At 38.2% G+C, this 20,084-nt stretch overlaps 2 protein-coding genes and 1 long non-coding RNA gene across 5 annotated transcripts in view; all 3 read left to right on the forward strand.

Moving 5' to 3' along the window:
• Positions 1-5,675, forward strand: part of fcho2 (FCH and mu domain containing endocytic adaptor 2) — a 47,365-nt gene extending 41,690 nt beyond the window's left edge. For all 3 annotated transcript variants that reach the window (XM_084412920.1, XM_084412918.1, XM_084412919.1), the window contains 5 exons: positions 121-253; positions 2,286-2,485; positions 3,021-3,085; positions 4,732-4,896; positions 5,081-5,675. In XM_084412920.1, coding sequence (XP_084269046.1) covers positions 121-253; positions 2,286-2,485; positions 3,021-3,085; positions 4,732-4,896; positions 5,081-5,103 — 586 coding nt within the window. In that variant the 3' untranslated portion in view covers positions 5,104-5,675. The remainder of the gene's footprint in view (positions 1-120; positions 254-2,285; positions 2,486-3,020; positions 3,086-4,731; positions 4,897-5,080) is intronic.
• Positions 5,676-9,027: 3,352 nt separating this feature from the next.
• On the forward strand, positions 9,028-15,170 carry LOC311294569. The gene is made up of 3 exons (XR_014628075.1): positions 9,028-9,257; positions 12,223-12,667; positions 15,001-15,170. It is a non-coding gene; the product is annotated as an uncharacterized lncRNA (long non-coding RNA).
• A 1,792-nt stretch (positions 15,171-16,962) lies between these two features.
• Positions 16,963-18,986, forward strand: tmem174 (transmembrane protein 174). The gene is made up of 2 exons (XM_084412798.1): positions 16,963-17,759; positions 18,884-18,986. Exons 1-2 carry the CDS (start codon positions 17,026-17,028, stop codon positions 18,978-18,980), a joined length of 831 nt encoding a protein of 276 aa, XP_084268924.1. The 5' UTR covers positions 16,963-17,025; the 3' UTR covers positions 18,981-18,986.
• Positions 18,987-20,084: the final 1,098 nt, after the last annotated feature.

The following is a 20,084-nucleotide window of genomic DNA, read 5'->3' on the forward strand; positions in this document are numbered from 1 at the left end:
AATAGTTGAGCTGCTGGACTAGGGTTAGTTATTCCATGCTGCTCCAATGACACACAGCATTGAATTATTGAGCTCCTAATACTGTTTTCTTTGTGTGTGTGTGTGTGTGTGTGACTCCAGTGACTCCTCCCAGAGTGACACAAGCACTAAGGACTTTTGGCTGAACATGTCTGCATTGACGGCGTACCTCAGGAAAAGCTCTGAGCAGAATCCTACTGCATCCTATTACAACGTGGACATCCTAAAGTACCAGGTTTATAGCTTTCCATTCTGTTACCTTTGGGATAATACTGTTAGTCAATGAATTCTTCAAGAAACACGTGAGTAAAGCTTGTTAGTACTAGCTTTTCTAGTATGCTTGCATATTAGAGCTGCACGATTGAGAATCACAATTATTATTATTTTTTAATAGAAATCACGATTCTCCCACGATTCTGAATAGACAACTAAACAACATAAAATGTAATTTACTAGAGGTTCTGACAAAATGTTAATTGCTGCAGTCTAATTAAAAACTATTTAATTAATTTGTGTTATTTAAAAAAGCGGTTTGAATAAATGATTCAACGACTCACTCACTCTTAGTGCTGCATTTGACACTATTGACCACAACATTCTTTTAAATAGATTCAAAAATGATGTTGGCATGAGTGGAATTGCATTAGCATGGTTTAAATCATACTTATCTGACTGTTATCAGTTTGTAGCAGTAAATGAAGAGATGTCTTATCGATCACAAGTTCAGTATGGCGTACCACAAGGCTCAGTACTAGGACCACTGCTGTTCACTCTGTACATGCTACCATTAGGAGATATCATTAGGAAGCATGGCATTAGTTTTCACTGTTATGCTGATGATAATCAGCTCTATATTTCTTCATGCCCTGACGAAACTTACTAATTCACAAAATTAACGGAATGCATAGCTAATGACTAGTAATTTCCTACTACTTGACTCTGAAAAAACAGAGATTCTAATTATTGGACAAAAAAGTCCTCATGTAATAACCTAGAATATTAGTCTCTCTGTTTATCCCGAGTTTTACCGCAGTCCACCAGATCCAGGCCGCATCCAGATATGATTAAGGACCTGCGCCTGGACACGTCGACAATGCAGTCCTGAAGTGTCAACTAGTCTCTCCCCTGTGAAGGCCCCCTTCTCCTTCCCTTTACCTCTGTACAGATAAAACGCTTTCAAAATAGTTCCGGTTCACATGGCCACGCGGAAGTGATAAATAATTCTGTATTATAAATTTTTAAGGCCAGACATGTAATTTGTTGAGGTCAAGTTGTAAAGAAAGACTACACGCCTGCGCACATATATATATATATATATATATTCAAACGCACATACCTATAGACTGAACACGTAATACGCATGTGCACGCCGTCAGCGTTTTCACAGGTTTGCGTTTTTAAAGCTTGCGCAGAGATAAAAATTATTATTATATATTTTTTTTTCAGGGCTTGCACCTTGAAACCTATTTCGGGGTTTGCACTCTCTAGCCGCCAAGCACTGTTGTTGTGCGGGTGAGCGGGCCAGAGCGTGTTAAGGGTTTTCTGTTGGTTTTCTGTGTCGTGTAAGCGTCTAAGTGAATAACTAATGATCTTTACAATAACTTTATTCTAGATCTGCTGTAAAGCCAAAACAATCTCTGTTACATTACTTTCCTATTATCACTGTAAAGCTGCTTTGAAACATAGCATAAAGACTCCACTTGGTTCATTACAGGATGAATCAGCATTTTTAAACAACTCTCTTGAATGAATGATTCAGTGATATATACTGTATATTTCTTAACTGTCACTTCAGTTAAGAAGTGACAGTACAAACTACTGGTGTAACCGTTTGCGTTAAAAAGGAGATTTACTCTATTTTGATCGCTACCATGGACATCAGTGTTTTTATCCGAACTGTACATTTTAATGCCAGTACTTCTCAGTACACAGAATTAGAAAAGAATAGACTGTTTGTGAAGCTGTTTTGTATACCAATACATGAACAACTGCTCCCTCTGGGTCAGCGGCAGCGTGAACACAGATTTGAATGTTTGCTGTGATCCTACTTGTGAAAGGTTTAATAGACAGATCCGAATCGTCATTTAGAAACAAGATCACGTGGGTGTTTGAATCGAGATCACAATCTTTTTACGATTAATCGTGCAGCTATTTTGTATATGTACTGTTGATATTTAGTTCGCCTGATTATTGTTGTGTAAATCAAGTTGATGGTAAGCCATTGTCCTCAGGTGGTGAGCAAAGATCTTTTGACCCTCCTTTCTCAGGCATGTTCAAATGGTATTCAATCGACGCCTCTGAACCTCGTGGTATACTGGAAATGTGCCCCTACTACAACAGACCTGCGAGTGGACTACCGATACAACCCAGAGGCCATGCAGCCCCCTGTTGCGCTCACCAACCTACAGGTGTTAGTGCCTGTCAATGGCGGGGTAACCAACATGCAGTCACTCCCCAACGCCATCTGGTGAGTTGGAGGGTGTAGGCACATAAACATACAAACAAACACGCAATATCTTGTGATACAAATAAACACTGAAGTATGGACCCAATCACTGTGATATTAAATTTGTGATTTTACAGAATTTACACTACCTTTCAAAAGTTGGTTTGTTTCTCTTGGTCACCGTGACTGCATTTATTTGATAAAAAATACAGTAAAAACATAAATATTGCGAAATATTATTATTATTATTATTTGTTTTCTATTTTAAAATGTAATTTATTCCTGTTAAATTTGACAGTTGTGCTGCTTAATATTTTTATTTTCAGGATTGTTTTATGAATAATACAAAGTTCAAAAGAACAGCATTTATTTGAAATAAAAGTAAAAGTCACTGTCACTTCTGATCAGTTTAATGCATCCTTGCTGAACAAATGTAGTCATTTCTTAAAAAAAATTTTTTTTACTGACCGCAAATTGTTGAATGATATTGAATGCATAATCTTAGCCACTTCCACAGCTCAGTTGAACTATTTGATTGTTACTGTGTTTTAATTAGGAATGCGGAACAGAGTAAGACATTATGGAAACTGAGTGACCTCTCTGTCAAGTCTGAAAATGAAGGTAAGATAAATACACCATTGTCAACCAAGATTTTGATTCACTGCTGCATATTATTGTTAAAGTAGCATCTTTGTGCATCTCGTATCATTTAAAATAACATTTTCAATGATCATTTGAAATAAAAATATAAACATAATGTAATGTAATTTTTAAAACTCAAAACTTCCTTTAAAAAACATGCCAAAAAAAGATTTACGAAACTAAGGTACAAAACAACCTTGTTCTATACTTGTGGGGCAGTTAAATAAAACATCAAATGAACAAACAGGAGAATGGGTCTCGTTGCATCCTCGTCGGAGAAAGTGTTAAAGTAACACTATGTCTTATAGTAACACTATAACTTTTCAACCTTCATAATATATTTCCAAAACGCTTGTGATGGTACATCGACTTAAAATAGGTTGAATGACGCGTCTGCCATAGCCTGATGGGGTTTGTATAGTTTTTAATCGTACTTTTAAACTTCGGGGTTCGGGTAGTAACACCCGCGCACAAAAATAACTACAAAATTCGACTGCTTTACGGCATAGGCTACCTCACTTCCCCCAACACGTCCTCGCATGCTGTTGGACTTGTAAGTATATTGCTTATACTGTATATCACTCGGACAAGCTTTTTACTCGTTGGTGTGAGCTAAAAAGCACCTGGCGTTCTTGTTGATGGATTAGTAGACATCTTCGGAGGCTAGCTGTGCTTGTTCGATGTCCGACGATTTGTAACGCGTTGTGTTTATTCCCCAATCGAACTCGTGTAACTGTCTGTCACACGTTTTACCGTCCACAGCATTACTTGATAGACAAAAATAGGACAAGAATGAGCATCAAACAGAAACAATCCGCTTACGGTGTGTTCGAGGCGCACATACAATACAGACTGTGCCGAGTCAGTTAAACAGGGCGCGCGCAGCTCTTAAAGGGGACACACCTTATTGACACTCGTTACAGCTTCTATCCGACTGAACAGGGACCGGTATACAGGGGCATCAGGCTCAGGATCAGTGAGTGAAGAGACTGCTGCGTGAGTGGTATTTACGACAGTAACGTTAAATACAAGTAGTCCACATCGACTCTAGGGGTCGTTGTTTGACCAAAACGGAAATCCTACATAATGGGGCTTTAACGGCAGTGCGAACTGACGGCGATATCTATGGACTTTTAAGGTAATCAGCTACCTTAGCTAGTCCTTTTAATTGTTGGTGTTTTATTCTATTTAAATGTTAGTGAGAAAAAAAAATAAAAAAAATTTGATATCAACCTGCATATGCGATGGACATCGGTAATGCTCATCTTTGCTCGCTCCTTTGAAGGTTTCTCGAGTAAAAAAAAAAAAAAAGGCTCTATATTTAACGAATCGCATACAAAAGACCTGAACCGGAAGCGAACCTGTTTTACAGAATGAGGAAGTTTGTTGCGCACAACCTGCATTGGACTCAAAAGTAAACACTCAGCTTGTAATAAAGTGCATTACAGGGCTAATAGTGGAAATAGTGGAATTTATATTAGAGTTTTAAAGGCAAAATGAATTGGAAAATGGTCAAAATCTATTTTTAGATTTTGCCACAGTGTAATTTTGTGTTGTAATGCAAAGATTAAAAAGTCTTCTGACACAAAGTACTTCAATGTTGACTGTGTGTGTGTATGTGTCAGGCTCTGGTTCTTTGAGGGCAAAGTTTGAGCTGTCTGATGGTCCATCCATCCCTGCCACCCTGGCTGTTCAGTTCTTCAGCGAGGGCAGCACTCTGTCTGGTGTAGATATGGAACTAGTTGGCTCCGGTTACCGGCTCTCCCTCAATAAGAAGAGATTCGCCAGTGGTAAGAATGATTTTGGACTTCACCAAAGCACCAGATACACTATCACCAGAAGATTTTATGACTTGACATCATAATGTTATTATAATAGTTTATATCTCAAGAGTCTTTTCAAAGTAGTTTTGTCTTTGAAATGGCAGAGCTGTCAGGAGATAAAATGTCAATATGTGTTTGTTTACATTCACAGGCCGCTATATGGCTGACTGCTGAGATCTGAGATCCGCTCTCAAATGCAGGGAATCTGGAGGTTAATTTCTGTTCATTCATTAATTCTGTCACTGGTTCTCAATGATATTTATGGAGGATTGTTAGAGAGGATGGAAAAAGGGGGCTGTCTGAGTGAAAGCCTCTCATGCTTCTGTTTCCTCTCTGCGTTCTGAACGATCCAGTTCCAGTGAAGCACCTTTCTGGAGATTCGAGATTTTTATACTACACGCTAACGTAGCACTGAGTATCAAACACTGTGTACAAAGAAAAATAAAAAAAAGAAAAGAAAAGAAAGGAGGAGGAATGTCAGGATACTGGCGAATGAAATCATTAATCTTTAATCTTTGATACTTTTTGATCTATTCAGACTTTTATAAAGTCAGAACGGTAGGGTATGTTATTTTGATATGTATAGTTAACAATTTGTAATATGAATTATATGTGTATAAACATAAAGCATATCTAAACAAAAAAGGACAAAAAAAACACTGCACTAACAATCTTTCTGGATATTTGTTGAGCATTCATTTCTCCATTTGTATTCACAATGTCTGTCAGTCAATCACGATGACAATGAGGAGAACAAAAGGAGGGAAAAAAACAATGAAAAAGGAGAGACAGGAGAAAATGCCTCAGCAATAGATCACTTCATGCTCACAAGAACGCCTTACTTGGCTAGACTGCCATGGTCTTTTTCATAGCTGAGCATTGCACATTCGTCTGCTAAATTCAGATTGTTTTCAGTTTTTTTTTTTTTTTTTTTTTTTTTTATTATGAATGTGCAATGAATTTAGAAGCTTTCAAAATTACATTTTTGGATTGTTTTTACAGTTTAGTGCCATTTTCACTTTAACATTGTTAAGAGATCCTACTGGTTAGTTGTGTGTCTTGCTTAACAGCAAAAGGAAACGTATATACACTGACCTCAGTGCCTCTTTACTTCAAATAATTGCATGTTTAAGTCTAAAAGAACACGTTTTCCCCGTTTGTTTTCCTCTTCCTTCATTTTTTAAGTGCCAGTTCAGTTCTTTACGCTTCCTAATGGGATATTGAAGGGAAAACACTGCCTAAACTTTAGCCTCTGTCCTTCAAACAGTTCACTGCAAAGCATGCGCTGTTCCCGTTATAGACATCATCCAAAAGTTTTCTGTAAACTCAGGACTTATAGATGGAATATTTTGAAATCTGAGCAGAAATAATACCAAAATACCCAGCGAAAGAATTCACTGTGAGATTATTCTAATTACAAACACTGACCTGAGTATTTGGAGGGATCCTTGTTGATAAGCAGACCAAAATGTTTTGAATATTAGCATATTAAGATGAATTATGAACGTGCACACTTTTCAGTGTAGTTTATTAACAACATACTACCAAATTTTTAGGTAAATGTAATTTGAAGGGACACGGTATATATGTTTTCACCAAATGTGCCATCATGTCTGTTTTTGAGTGTTTTATGTTAATAATCACCTGAACACAATTGCTTTGAGCAAGTTTGCCAAATACAGATCAAAGCACAATGAGCCAATGGAAGTTACGGGGAAGATTAAATGCGGGCAGTGTCCCAGTTTCCCCACTGCCACGCATTGATTTGAACTCTTTTTTTCTCTTAAATATTTCATTAGTTTTGTCCCACAGCAGTTCACCATCATCTTAGTAACGTCAAGAGTTTTCTCCATTTATCCTTTATTTCTCAACTTGAGCTGGAAGCCAGTGGCGAGCATTCACAGTGCTTTAAGGGGGTCTGTCTCCCATACAAGGGCTATTTGCCTTGTCCTCTGTGGAGGACCACGTCTCCAAGGGCTACCCCAATCCCAGCCATAGCAGACACCATTTGTACCTTAAAATGAAAAACACTAAACACTAAATGCCAACAATGAAGGATCTTCATGAATCTGAAAACAATGACGTCTTGTTTTCACCAGGAACTTTTTACTCTTTGATAGCAGCCTAAGAGTTTTGTGAAGTAACAACGTAAAGATTTTATATTAAAAATTCTCACTGTCTTTGTGTACATTTTTTTAAATATTTGTGATTTTAATTCAGTTGTTTTCAGTATGGAATGTGATGTTGGTGTCAGTACAGAGGCAGAAATCAACTGGTGAACATCCGGGTCAATGTAGCATCCAAATACAATACAATATATTGGTTTCTTCAAGTGAATATGAACTGTGTAGTTAGCGAGCTGGTTCTTGCTGCCTCTACAGCCATCACGTCAATATTCAGTCATTTTTGAACATTTAAAAAAAAAAGTCTCTTTTATTTCTTCCTTTTTATCTCCACATTCAATGGCATGTTAAACCATTTGTGTGAATGTTTTTCTTTTTCTCACCTAATGTAAATTTTGACAAATATTTCCGCCATGTTTCTCTGCTTTATGACGCTCTGTGTCAGTAATAAATGTGTAATATATAAAGCTATACAAATATAAGAAATACTACAGAAATCTAACTTGTCTGTCTTGTTTTTTGTTTTGTTTTTCTCGTTTGAATCTCTATTCAGAAATTATGTTTTCAAAATTTCAGTTCAATTTTCAACCAATAATACCTCCTTTTGTCCTGAGTCAAGACTCAAGATGACCTTCATCTTCAAGAAAATTAGTAGTCTGTGATGATTGAACTTTTTGGGGGGTTTAAACAGTTTAACTGAACTTAATTTAAGCCTGAAGTTGAAATCCGAAGTGCACTGTGACAATTTGTACATTCCCCCAATAAGTTTACACATTGACCTCTTGAAAACCTTGTGTATATCTAATTACTTTTAGTACTAAATGAATTTTCAGAGCACATACCTATTCTGATAACTGAGTGCTACAGACACAGATTATAGTAGGCCTACTGATTTATTTCCATGTATTTGTGCATTTTTCATGCACTTGATGGTTGATTTCTAGTTTGGAAAGAGTATGGATAGATTTAACGATAAAGCAATTCAACATTCAGATGTTTACACAGTCATGCTTCTGAACACATCTGCTGCACTTCCAGTGCTCCTTGCAAAGTGAAATAAAACTTACCCACATGTGCTAGCCATTCGGCTTTCTTACACACCTCGTGTGTGTCTTTTATGTGTTTACGTAGCCTATGTGTCAGGGTTGGAGACCCCTTCATGAACCCTTTCGGAAAAGTCCTCTGCACGCTTCACAGTTCCATCTACATCAGACCTGCTTAATCCTGATTACACCACTTGATCTGGATTGAATGCTGTTTAGACACCTGTATAACAATCATTCTCAGTCCTCTGTGTGTGTGTGTGTGTGTGTGTGTGTGTGTGCGCGCGCGATTGTCCACTCCATTTGTCTATAGCTATTTTTGTGCGTAACAGACAGACTTTTCAGTGACTGTTTCAGCTACAACTTTACGCCAGTAGTTGGCAACAATGACTTGCCCGGGACGCGGTATTTTTCCCCCCAGGATGGTAGGGGAAGACTCATGAATATTCATTGGGTTAGTCATCCCTGATTGGTCTGATGACCTAACCCCGCCCCTAAACCTACCCGTCACTGGGGTTAAGACCAATCAGGGATGACTTCCCTAATGAATATTCATGAGTCTTCCCCTACCATCCAGGGAAAAAAAAATACCGCGCCCGGGACACACCAAACCGACGCCAAAGAACTAGCCCTGATGAAAGCCGACTCGCCTGCGTTGGGGGGAAAAGCTGCTCTTGAAAGAGAACACACCGAGAGAACTACAGGCGACTGTCAGTGTCAGCTAGAATGCGCGTTCTGCGCCTGCGTGTAAATGAGACAACTGTCTATTTTCTGCAGATATTTTCATCTATATTCGTCATTCAAAAAGGGAAACCTACGGTGGCCCAGTAGTGCACAACACAACGAAATTTAAAAAGCAAACATAAGTTCACAACACAACGGAAAATGTACAACACAACGAAATTTAAGCCGCAACACAACGGAAATGCTCCCGACCACTAGAGGGCTCTCGGACAATTTGTTTTCCTTACCACTGTTCTACCGTGAAAGTGATTCCAACGGTAACGATATTTCTTCTGTGTTGTTATCGTTATAGCTGCGGTGTCATCGACCATAATCTTATAGAATTAGAACGTCCTTAGTGTGAAATGGTCTTAAATCAGGAGACTCGTGATGGTTAATTCAGCGATGGCTTCAAGCCAACTGAACTGGCATCTAAAATGTAAGTTGCTTAATACCATTTTTTGTTTTTGTTTATTTAACTGTTTTATAAAAACAATATCATGTTAACAGTCGTGTTGTTGGTCGAAATTAATTTAGTAGGCTACTTAATCTGATGTGGTGGTTAGTTACTGTATAATCTGTTAGAGACTTATTCTACTATGATGCAAAATAGGCTCCCTCCACTCTAGATCAACACCAGTCGATGCACTATCAGTCACTCAAAGTGATACATATTAAAGATATTAAACTCTACCTAGAAGGTTAAAGAGGAGAGGGTCTTTCGGCTCTTTAGCTAACTGATTTCAAATGTTCTTTGGATGTTGTCACAGGCTGTGTTTTTGCAGAGACTCTGTGGGGTAATAGAGTTGAGTTATTAAAGAAGGAGAGAGCAGGAGCAGCATCACTTACGTTTATGCTCCATTACAGAATGACATGGCCTTTTGATCCAACGCCCCCCTCTTCAGTATGAGCAAAACCATCTGAGCAAACACACTAGCTGGACCTTCATAACTTAAAAATGTGTTTGCTTTTCTCCTCCATCTCACACTGTTCCCCTCATTTACTCCTCTTTAATCCTTTGGCTTCTCTTTCTCTCTCTCTCCATCTTTCCATGTTTCCACCCGCACCCATCTACTGACTGTATTCTGTTTATTTTCTTCTCTCCTCCATTCTAAGAACATCTATCCTCCTGTATCATCTCTTTTCTCTCTTCCTCCTCTTCTAACCACACCTAATATCATTCTTGATCTCCATCCATATCTGCCGGCTCCTCCCTCTCTTCAGCCTTTGGTAGGTCTCCCAAAACAACAGTGCAACGAGGAGCTCGCTTATACCATTTGAAATCCTTCAAATTCTCCAGACACTCATATTTCACCCTCTAGAATCCATATGATGAAAGATGTTTTAATAGAAACCTTGTTTCAGTACCATGTCATCTGCCCAGTGACATCTCTGCAACTCGTAATGCTTTCACTACAAATTCTAGGCTCTGTTGACTCATTGAGGTGATTATTGAAGCCATGGAGCCTCACCGGTGCTGCGATGGCTAATAGACCTGAGAGCAGCGCCATGATGACAGGTATGAAAGCGAGGCTGTGAGGGATAGACTTACTGTGTTTTCGCTGACGTCCGCTGTAAAAAGCTGTATAAAGCTCCTACATCACTTATAATTTTCCACAGCTCATGTTATCCAGAGTCTTTTGTCTGCAGAAATTTCTTGGAAAGATATTTTTGCAGTGTTTCGTAAATCGTCAGCAGAACAATCCAAAAACACATTAAATAACAGTATAATCTACTGAAGAGATGTATGTCTATCCCTCACAGCCTTGCTTTCTTTCCAAGATGGCGCTGCTGTGAATAAGTTCTATTGAGTCCTCGAGTAAATGAGATGAATCTGGACATGGGAAGAACTGTTGAATTTGATGAGGTTTGCGTGTGTTTATTTGGGGCCCAATATTGTTCCCGAAAGTGAGATAAAGCAATCACAGTAGACTTTCAGTATGTGAAATTACTTTAGGCTTCTCTGCAACATATAGATCCTCTGTTGCTCACTAGATATCTATGATTTGTTCCAATTTAAATAGCTGTAAATGTGAGTATTGTATGTGTGTACCTACTTAACTATGTTTTGGGGACAAATACGTACCAAGAAGTGAGTTAAAGTGCCCCATAATACTTTTTTGAATATTTCCTTTCATGCATTGTGAAATATAGCTGTTTGTGAATGTAAAAGGTCTGCAAAGTTTTAAAGATAAAAGTGCACAACAAATACAATTATTGTATCCTAAAAGAAAGAATCCATTCTGCCGAAATGAGTCGTCAGCTACTGATCTTCATTGGTTGCCCACACACAGCCTCTACTTTGACCTGCCTTCAATCACTGAAGTTAGCTGAGGCATGGAAGAGTTTGGTTCGTGTTGTCGACATGTCAAGAAGACGCTGTTTTCTGAGCTGCCAAAGCAAATCCTCTTTGCATGCACTTCCAAAGGATGAGGACTCGGCCTCAAACTGATACAGTAAAACCGACGCCATTGTGACTGTACATATCACTGTGTATCAAGTGCTGATGAAGCCTCCGGAGCTGAAATTCAGATATGGTAATGGCCGTACTGACCAATCAGAGGAGAGTAGGCTCCGGAAAGGAGGGGTTTAGAGAGACTAAATCCTTTATCGAGCCGTTTCAGACACTGTGAGAAAAGAGTTGATACCACAATGTATATTATGAGAAAATTTAAAATTGACCTTGGATGCATGTAAACCAAAACAAAGTTAGGGACCTTTAAAATAGCATAATAGTGCCATTTTAAATCATCCTAATTGGTGAAAACAGGATCAAAAATAAAGTAAATAATTTTTTTTATTAATTGTAAAAATGCAGAAAGTTTTCTGTTAGAGTTACGGTGTGGGTTAGGGTTAGTCTATATGGAATGACCCCATTTAGATTTAACGCAAGTAAAGGGATGTGTGTGTGTGTGTGTGTGTGTGTGTGTGTGAGAGTGTGTGTGTGTGTGTGAGAGAGAGAGAGAGAGAGAATAGGTAGAATAGCTTTCAATCTGTTCGAGATTTATTATAAATTGATTATTGTTTTCTTCCAGGATTATAAAGTTGATTTAGAACCAAAGTACCAGGTTTATACAATGAGTGCTTTTGATGATGAAATAATCACTGGATTTGACACTGCAAATTTAGTTGCATTAAATCTTTAAAATATATTCACAGTTTGTTTGAGACTGATGCAGTTAGATATCTTGTCCTGTATTATGCCTGAATGTTTTAACTCTACACTAAATATAGTGAAATGTGTATACAACAGAGACATAAAGACATTTGTAGTGGTGCTCTCACTGTTTGAAAGGCTCATAAAATAGCTACAATCATGTCACAACACAACCATAATGCTGTTTGTTTGACCTGTGCATGTTTGGATACTAAATTTCACTCTCTTTTTTTTTTTTTTTTTACAGGCTGATACAATTGTCCATCTACTGCCTGGCTTTTTACTGTGATCATTGTGATTGGTTCCCTTCAGTTACTCAGCAGCCACATTTGTTTCTCTCCTTGTGTTTATCTCCCCCCTCCTATCCTGTTTTTGCCTCTATGCAATGCATGTTGGTTCAAAATCAGATTGGTGAACGGGCACGTAAAACTGTTCCTCCATACTGAGAAAAAGAGAAATGGTACATGAAAGCTCAGAGCAGTGGAAGGATGGAACAATGGGTGGACAGGAGAAAGGCAGGTTGGAGGGAATGAGAGATGTGAGAGAGAATAGGCTTTCGTGCCTGGCGAGCAGAACCACGTCATGGGCAATTTGTCACAAGGTCGGGGGCCATGATGGAGGATGGCGACATCTTAACTCCCATGGAGCAGCCCCCACAGTGTCTACTATACTATCTGCCAGCCAAAGATGAGGTAATATTGCTTGCACCAGATCACACCAAAAATATCTAGGCTTTGTGTCCTGTATCGCAGAGAATCATATCTAATCACATAGCATGGCGCTGTGGAATAATTGATTCCAAGTGAGCAACTGCAGCATTCAGTAATATTTTCTAATATTTACTGTCATCCATGGCGACTTTGTATATCAGACTGTAACTGAAACTGCTGCCACTTTCACGTCTCATGTGTTACACAATGGACTCCCTCTCTTGTTTAATTTCAAACACAACTGGCAGTAGCCTATTTTGCGTCTTCGTTCTTGATTAGTGGAAATCACTTAAGAGTACTTCAGTGTTCATATTACTGTAATATTGTTGCAGTGTTCATCTTGGCTGATTGTTTTGCACAGTGTAAAGCCCCTTTCACACAGAGATTCCGGAAAATACACGGATAAAGTGACCCGGGTTCGTTTGATTTTGGTTCATTCACACTGCCAGTGATTTTCCGAGAGTGCGTTCACACACAACCCGTAAAAATCCCGTAAAGACACGTGACATCGATGTGACTAATGCTGCCTTCACGTGCTATGGAAAAGATGATATTTTCCACTTGTGAACTGGTATTTACCAGTGTGTTGTGTTCAAGTGCTTTTGTTGTTGTAATGTAGTACCCGCAAGGTCTGTGTCAGTAGAGTATCTTTTTTATCTTAAAAAAAAAGAAAAAACGTACATGTGGTGCTTTCTGATGATTAAAACATAATTAATAATTAAAAAAATAAATAAAACGACATAAAATGATTAAATATGAACCAAGGAAATTGCGGCGAAGTTGAAAATTGAGTGTTAACGCATTATATTACAATCGTTAATGACACAACATTGTATAGGCTACAAAAACTATCCGCTAACAGTATTCACAACTCTTCAGTTGCTCTCCGCCATTTTGAAAAGGTCAAAGGTTATCTCATCTCGGCAACTCGTGCATCAAAATATTCTACGAGTTGCCCAGTGGAAAATACCACATGAGGGGGTGTTCATGTGCATTTTCCATGTCGGCTTTTGGTATTTACCATAATTACCATAGCACGTGAAGGCACCATAATGTCTCAGCAGCGTCTTAGGTTTGCTTATGAGCTGCGATTTCTCTCTCGAGAAACCAAGCTTGTGCATTTTTGTCTCTGATTCGTTCATAAACTTGCGCATTATGTACCGTTTCACAGCTGGCGAATGATCCCGCCTTCAGCGTCATCACTACGACACGGCATTATTACGGCTTTTGTTCACACAGCGCGCGTTCCGGGACTGAACACGGCAATATTACTAGGTCCCCAACCCGGCATCGATGCCGGAATCAATCCCGGGTCGTGTTTGCGTTCACACAGAAGGCGTTCTGGCAATTTGCCGGCATCATCGCGCTGTGTGAAAGGGTCTTAATTAACTTTTTTTTTTTTTTGTCTTAGCATGTTCTGTCAGATAAAATAATACATTTAAAAATATTTATATTGAAATATTTAATGCCAGGCCCGGCGCCACGAGGGGCAAAAGGGGGCATTGCCCCCTTAGTGTCAATTTGTTCCCCATCTATCCCCGAAACATGATCGATTTTAACCCTTTGATGTGTACACCAGTATGATTAGAACGTCCAATACGTCATGTGATCAACTGCTAAACTCAAATGGGCTTTCGTTCTTTGGCTGACACTGAACCCTCAGCGCTTTTGAAATGCTATATCACAACTATTCAGTGTTTTCAACCACATAATGTTTATTTTTAGGTTACAGACATTTAAATAGCCATTTAAAATAAAAAAAACACTTATAGTTTGTTAAATACACACAGAGTCTATGGAAGCCTGTTGTGATGTTATTTCCATCAAGAGGTGAATCCATTTTTGGTCAAGATCTTGTATTGACAATGCAAGAGTCGCGCACTCTGTAAAGTCTCCTCCAGCACATTTCTAAGACTTTCAATACATTTAAGGTCTGTACTCAGAGATGCCAATTCATGTGTGAAAATTATTTTTCATGCTCCCTCCCAACCATCAAAATGTGAATGAATCTTGGCTTTGTCATCCTGGAATATGGCCATGATGCATTTTCCTACGTGGTTGTTTAAGAAATGAAAAGCTACACACTCCATCAATTAGGGTTAGAAGAACTGTTGCCAAACATATAACATGCTAGAAACATAATAATCACTGCAATAATGATCCAGTTATTGATTGTGGAGGATTTACGTGACAATGGCATGAAGCAACATTCTGCCTCACTGAGATGAAGGGGTGGTCAGAGCGAGAGAGAGAGGGAGGAATAGAGAGAGTGTGTGTGCAATGGAATCCTATTGAGGCCCCTCTTGTGATTGCAGATGCGCTTTTCCCATTGGAGGACGTGGATGCTCATGCAACCTAGCGTGCGATCAGGATATTGTGCTGCATATGAACCACTGGAAGGAAGAGGGAAGACTAGGTAAATTAGGATGAGAGGAATCTAAAGTAAGCCACAATTGCAAATATTAAAAGATTTAATTTGGTGGCTAATCATTTAAAGCTGAATGAAGAAATGCGTTACCAAGGTTTGTTAATGTTTGTACAATACTGAGACAATGTAGTCTCTATACTAATAATTAATCCAGTGCAGGGTCATATGAAGACGTTCTCTACTTTTGTTTTGTCACTGCATCCAATGCAAATAACTAGCAGCTAGTGAGAATCAAAATGGGACGAATCAAACAAAGACTTACCGGGAGGTTGTCCAAAGCATTCACACTGACAGTATTTGAGCTTTGCGAATGCCAAGATATAATTTAAGCAGACCTATCCTACACACACACACACACCAGCACACACATTTGTTATTACCATGCATACTACACACTCCGTGATCACAAAGAGAGCGACAGAGAGAAAGAGGAAATGTTCTCCTCATAAATATTTGGACTCGGCTTAATTGAAAGAGTGTGTCCGGCCCAAAATCTGGGCTGATTTTAAACATTCTTGTGCTGGAATCTATTCTCTTCCTAAATGTGTCTCAGGTGTCTCCTCAAGCTTTGGAAAAATAATTAAAACAAAGTCTTCAGCATGGGACAGTTCTGACATACTGCTTGATCTTCATGAAGAGCTAGAAGAATTTAGCTCAATACTCACAATTCTTATTTTTTAAAAACATGATTGAGGTGTAAATGATTGGCATTTAAAGCTCCAGTTGAATTGTAGTGCGTCTCTAGTTCAGTTCAGTGAGTTGCAATATGCACTATCACATTTTCTTTCACCATCAGGAGATTCAAACCATACTGGTGTCTTGAGCCAGTATGGGCTAATTTTCACTTGCAAATTTGATTCATATTCCACTCCACGACAACAAGTAAACAATGGACTGTGAACAAGTCTGTAATAAAACATGCCATATGCATATGAGTTCAGTAGTGATAAATAAATATTTTTGTTATACATATACTGTAATTCTTATGTAATTTTCCAATAGTTAAAATATTACAAATGTTTTTGTGAGGTAAATGCGTCATCAAAGTTTAGTGACAGTTTGTGTTTTTAGTGAACTGGATTCAAGGTCATGCACTGCGCTGAGTATAACATCGTTTTTATAAATAAATCCATTAGGACTCCGGATGCGGCTTTGAAAAAGTAAAAGTGATATTTTGATATTGTTTAAAACAACGCTTTTTTTTTTATCTCTCTCTATGTTCTGGCCCATTTAAGGAAGCTCCTATTGCAGTGTAATTGCATGATTCCCTTGTGTTTGAAAGGTTGTGTGCAAAAAGGAAGAAACTTTTATAGTTCATTGATTTAAAAAAAAAAGTATTTTCCTCTTGCCATAGACTTTGCTCTTTTGATTTTGGTGATACATTAATGGAATGTTTCACCTAAAAGTGAACATTCTGTGATCTGTGATCATTTACTTTCTTTCTTTTGTGGATCACAATAGAAGATATTTTCAAACATGTCATTATGGGTTTTAAGTCAGGGGGTCCAGTGTTGTTTTGGACAGCTTTACACTACATAATCAAGTTTGACTGATCTATTTATTCTATAGAAAGGGCAGTTCATTTGGTAGTAATTTATTTTTTATTTTTTTTAAGACTTGGTAAAAAGTCATTTTAGATTTAGTCTTTGGACCTGCGAATTTCCTTCATGTCTCCTATCATGCAACACAGAGATTACACATTTCAGTGCTCACGCACCAATATGATGACTGAGTGTTGAAATTTCCAGCATAGCAGTAATGATCTGTTACCTGTTAACTAAGCTTCTGAGCCAATGTCCAAAATAGCTTAACAAAGTTCTTAAAGATCCTCCAGGCACAGATGAGTGAATATTCCTCAGACAAGTGTCTCAGTCCTTCAGCCACCATACAAAATCAGTGCAGTTCTGGCCAGATGAGACATTACAGCGTTCTAGATCTTTGGAAGAACATAACGGAAAGTAGGAATCAGGGGACAAACCCTCTTGCCGAGCCAAGTGATGCAGTACCTGCTGGTGTTTGTAATTCCATCTCAAACAGCACCCAGAGTCCAAGTGATGCCCCTGTGAATGTTGTCTCTTTGATGCCCAGCCAGCCACCGACCTCTTCAGACAGTCAAGTGTCAGATGGAGACAAAGCTGGTGTCACACTACTGTTCTCTGGAGTCTTCTTGGGCCTGGTTGGCATGACATTCACGGCTATGGGGTGGACAAATTACAATACCAGTCAAAGCTACGAGTGGACACAGCTTCTGGGGCCCGTTCTGCTGTCGGTAGGAGGTGCGTTCGTGCTCATAAGCATCTGCAAGTTCCGAATGTTCAACTGCCTGAACTGCAAACAGAATGATGGGGAGAGAACACCTGAAATGGACCCTCTGCCGCCCCTTTCGGGACCATCGTTTGTCTTTACTAGATTCAATCAGCCCATTACCTTCCACAGGGCCACTGTGGTCCAGTACATCCCACCACCGTACACCTCTGTAGTACCTGACCAAAGTCTTGGCCCTGTTAATGGTTTGCATTCCAGTCACCAGCCGTTAGCAGTCACAGTGAGCACACCGCCACAGTATTACAACGTGTATCCCATGGAAAACCCCGGCTTTATTTCCGGTGAATACGACAACGCCACAGCAGAGCAAAGGGAAAACAGGTATGATGATATGATGATGAATACTGATGGTGGTGTACATTAGATTCATTTAGATTTATCTAGATACATCTAGAAACTTAATATTCTAATTCTAATATTAATATTCTAGTCTCAATATCAGCTCAAGATGATTTTTTTTAATGACTAGTCACTTTTTGGTTGTAAGTATCTAAAGAGATGGGTTTATTAAGCCATATTGTAAAGAACACTAAACATTGAAGACTAAAGAAAATCACTGTAACCAATAATGTACATCAGTTTTGGAATGTAATATCTAGGCTACATTTTAAGAAATTGTATGTGTGAACTCTTTAGTCGTTCAATTAAATTTAAAAGCTCAGGGGAGAACTGGAGTAACTTTAGTTAACTTAATTACGAAGTTTAACTAAAAGAGCTGAAATCCATATCGTACATGAGCGTGTACAAATATAAAGGATTAAGATTAAAAAAAAACGTATTTAACTTGGGCTATAACTTTACATCTGGTTTAATTCGATTTACGATCATGTTAAATGACAGGGAGTAGCCTATAGGAATGGAAGTGGGTTAGTTGGGGATAACCTAATTATTTTATACAAGTAGCCTACATTTATTAACCACAAAATTTTTTAAAATGTCTGTTTTCTATTGGTGTTACGATTCTAAAGAAGAAGAAAAAAAGGTATAGCTATAAAAGCCGTCACTGGGGCGGTAACATTTTAAAAGGGCGCCTAGTGATAAGTAGCCTACCATTAAGGTAGCTGTACAATTTTGGTACAAATGTGAACCTTTATATTCATATGTAAAAGTACTAATTCTCATAATTGTCTGATAGAAATAAGCATTATAGTAAAGTTTTTGGTGTACCCTTTGAACGGGTACTGCTGCCCCAATGACGGCTTTTTTAAAACCTTTTTTTTCTAACTATAGCCTACACACGAAACTGAGTTAGACGTAAACAAAACGTGTCACAACACTAACCGGTCTGCTCTAAAATATAATGCAACGCATATAGGCTAAAATAACGTAGGCTACACTAAGTAAAACAAAGCAGCTAAGCACCTTTGCGTTATTTGTTGCACAAAATACCAAGGGCTGGCTGCTGGCATAAGTGGATTATTTGACATTTGCTGGTTTCGTTGCAGGAATCACGGCGTCCCAAAGGAAGAGGAAGAGAGGAAAGCGAGTACAGCGGGGAGCGCTTCTTCTCCACCTGCTTACGAGGAGCTTTTTGACAATTAGTTGTTATACATTATGTTGTAAAAAAAAAAAAAAAAACCTGAGTCTGAATATTAATAATTGTTCATATTTAAAAAATGTAAGACATTTAATATAGTGACTGAGGTTTCCGTGTTTGAAAAATATAGCTTTCCTTTTACTGCAGTTTAAATGTATACAAATTATTTTATACACATAATGTGTGCTGTCTTGTGATACTGAGCTCACTGGTGTCCTCTGGGTTCCTGAGAACTTCATGGCACACGTGAGCGTCCGGTGAGGGCCACATGGGGGCAGAAAGAGTAAGACAAAGTTCCTATTTCACCAACAATGTGGAAGGTGGTGTATTTGTGTGCATTCGTTTTAATAACTGAAAGTTTGACAAATAACTTTAATCGCGTAATCCCCGTCCAACTGCCATAACCGCAAAACATTGTCTAAAGGATAGTCTGTGAACCTGCTAGCCTTTAACTGGAAGGGCATGTATGTCATTTTAGGAAATATGAAGCTATATATTTGTTTATATTTTATTGTTATGGGTCGATAAGACATCAACTTAAAACAAAACAAGAGAAGAGAAGAAAACTTAATCGATTTAAAGTATAAAACATCATAATTTGCTATTGGCCTACTTAAAAAGTACCCTGCAAGAAACAAAACTTTTGAGCTATTAAAATAATGTTCGAGCAATGTGATATAAAAGAAAAAAGTTTTTATTTTATTTTTTATCTTCTTTTACAGCTCATTATATGTTCATTAATTATGTTTGCCTATACTTTTTGAGTAAAATTCGTTAACCTTGTTGAATTCCGCCTGCATGCATGCATGCTTTGTATCAAACTTAACTAATTTGGATTTAAATATTAGATTGGATTGGATTTGGATTTAATATTAATAATTTTCTACTAAAAATAAGGTTCATTTAAAAATCTACAACTTATCCCTAAACGGTCCAATATACAAACAGTGCTGTACATTCGAAATAGTGGGCGTACATCTAAATTATTTAAGTTATTTTATATTGGTGCATGAATTTATTGTAGTTTAAAATACTTATATGCCATCACCACCTTCTGCCTTCGTTTCATTTTTCATTCAGAATGGCAAACGGGGAGGGACATTTTATAG

The sequence above is a fragment of the Rutilus rutilus genome (assembly GCF_951802725.1).
Source record: "Rutilus rutilus genome assembly, chromosome: 7".
Classification (NCBI taxonomy): domain Eukaryota; kingdom Metazoa; phylum Chordata; class Actinopteri; order Cypriniformes; family Leuciscidae; genus Rutilus; species Rutilus rutilus.

What these genes read in the sequence shown, in the direction of transcription:
- tmem174 (XM_084412798.1), top strand. Translation starts at nt 17,026, where the DNA reads ATGAGACATTACAGCGTTCTAGATCTTTGGAAGAACATAACGGAAAGT. An exon ending in GCAGAGCAAAGGGAAAACAG is followed by an intron (nt 17,760 to 18,883) that starts GTATGATGATAT and finishes GTTTCGTTGCAG; the next exon opens with GAATCACGGCGTCCCAAAGG.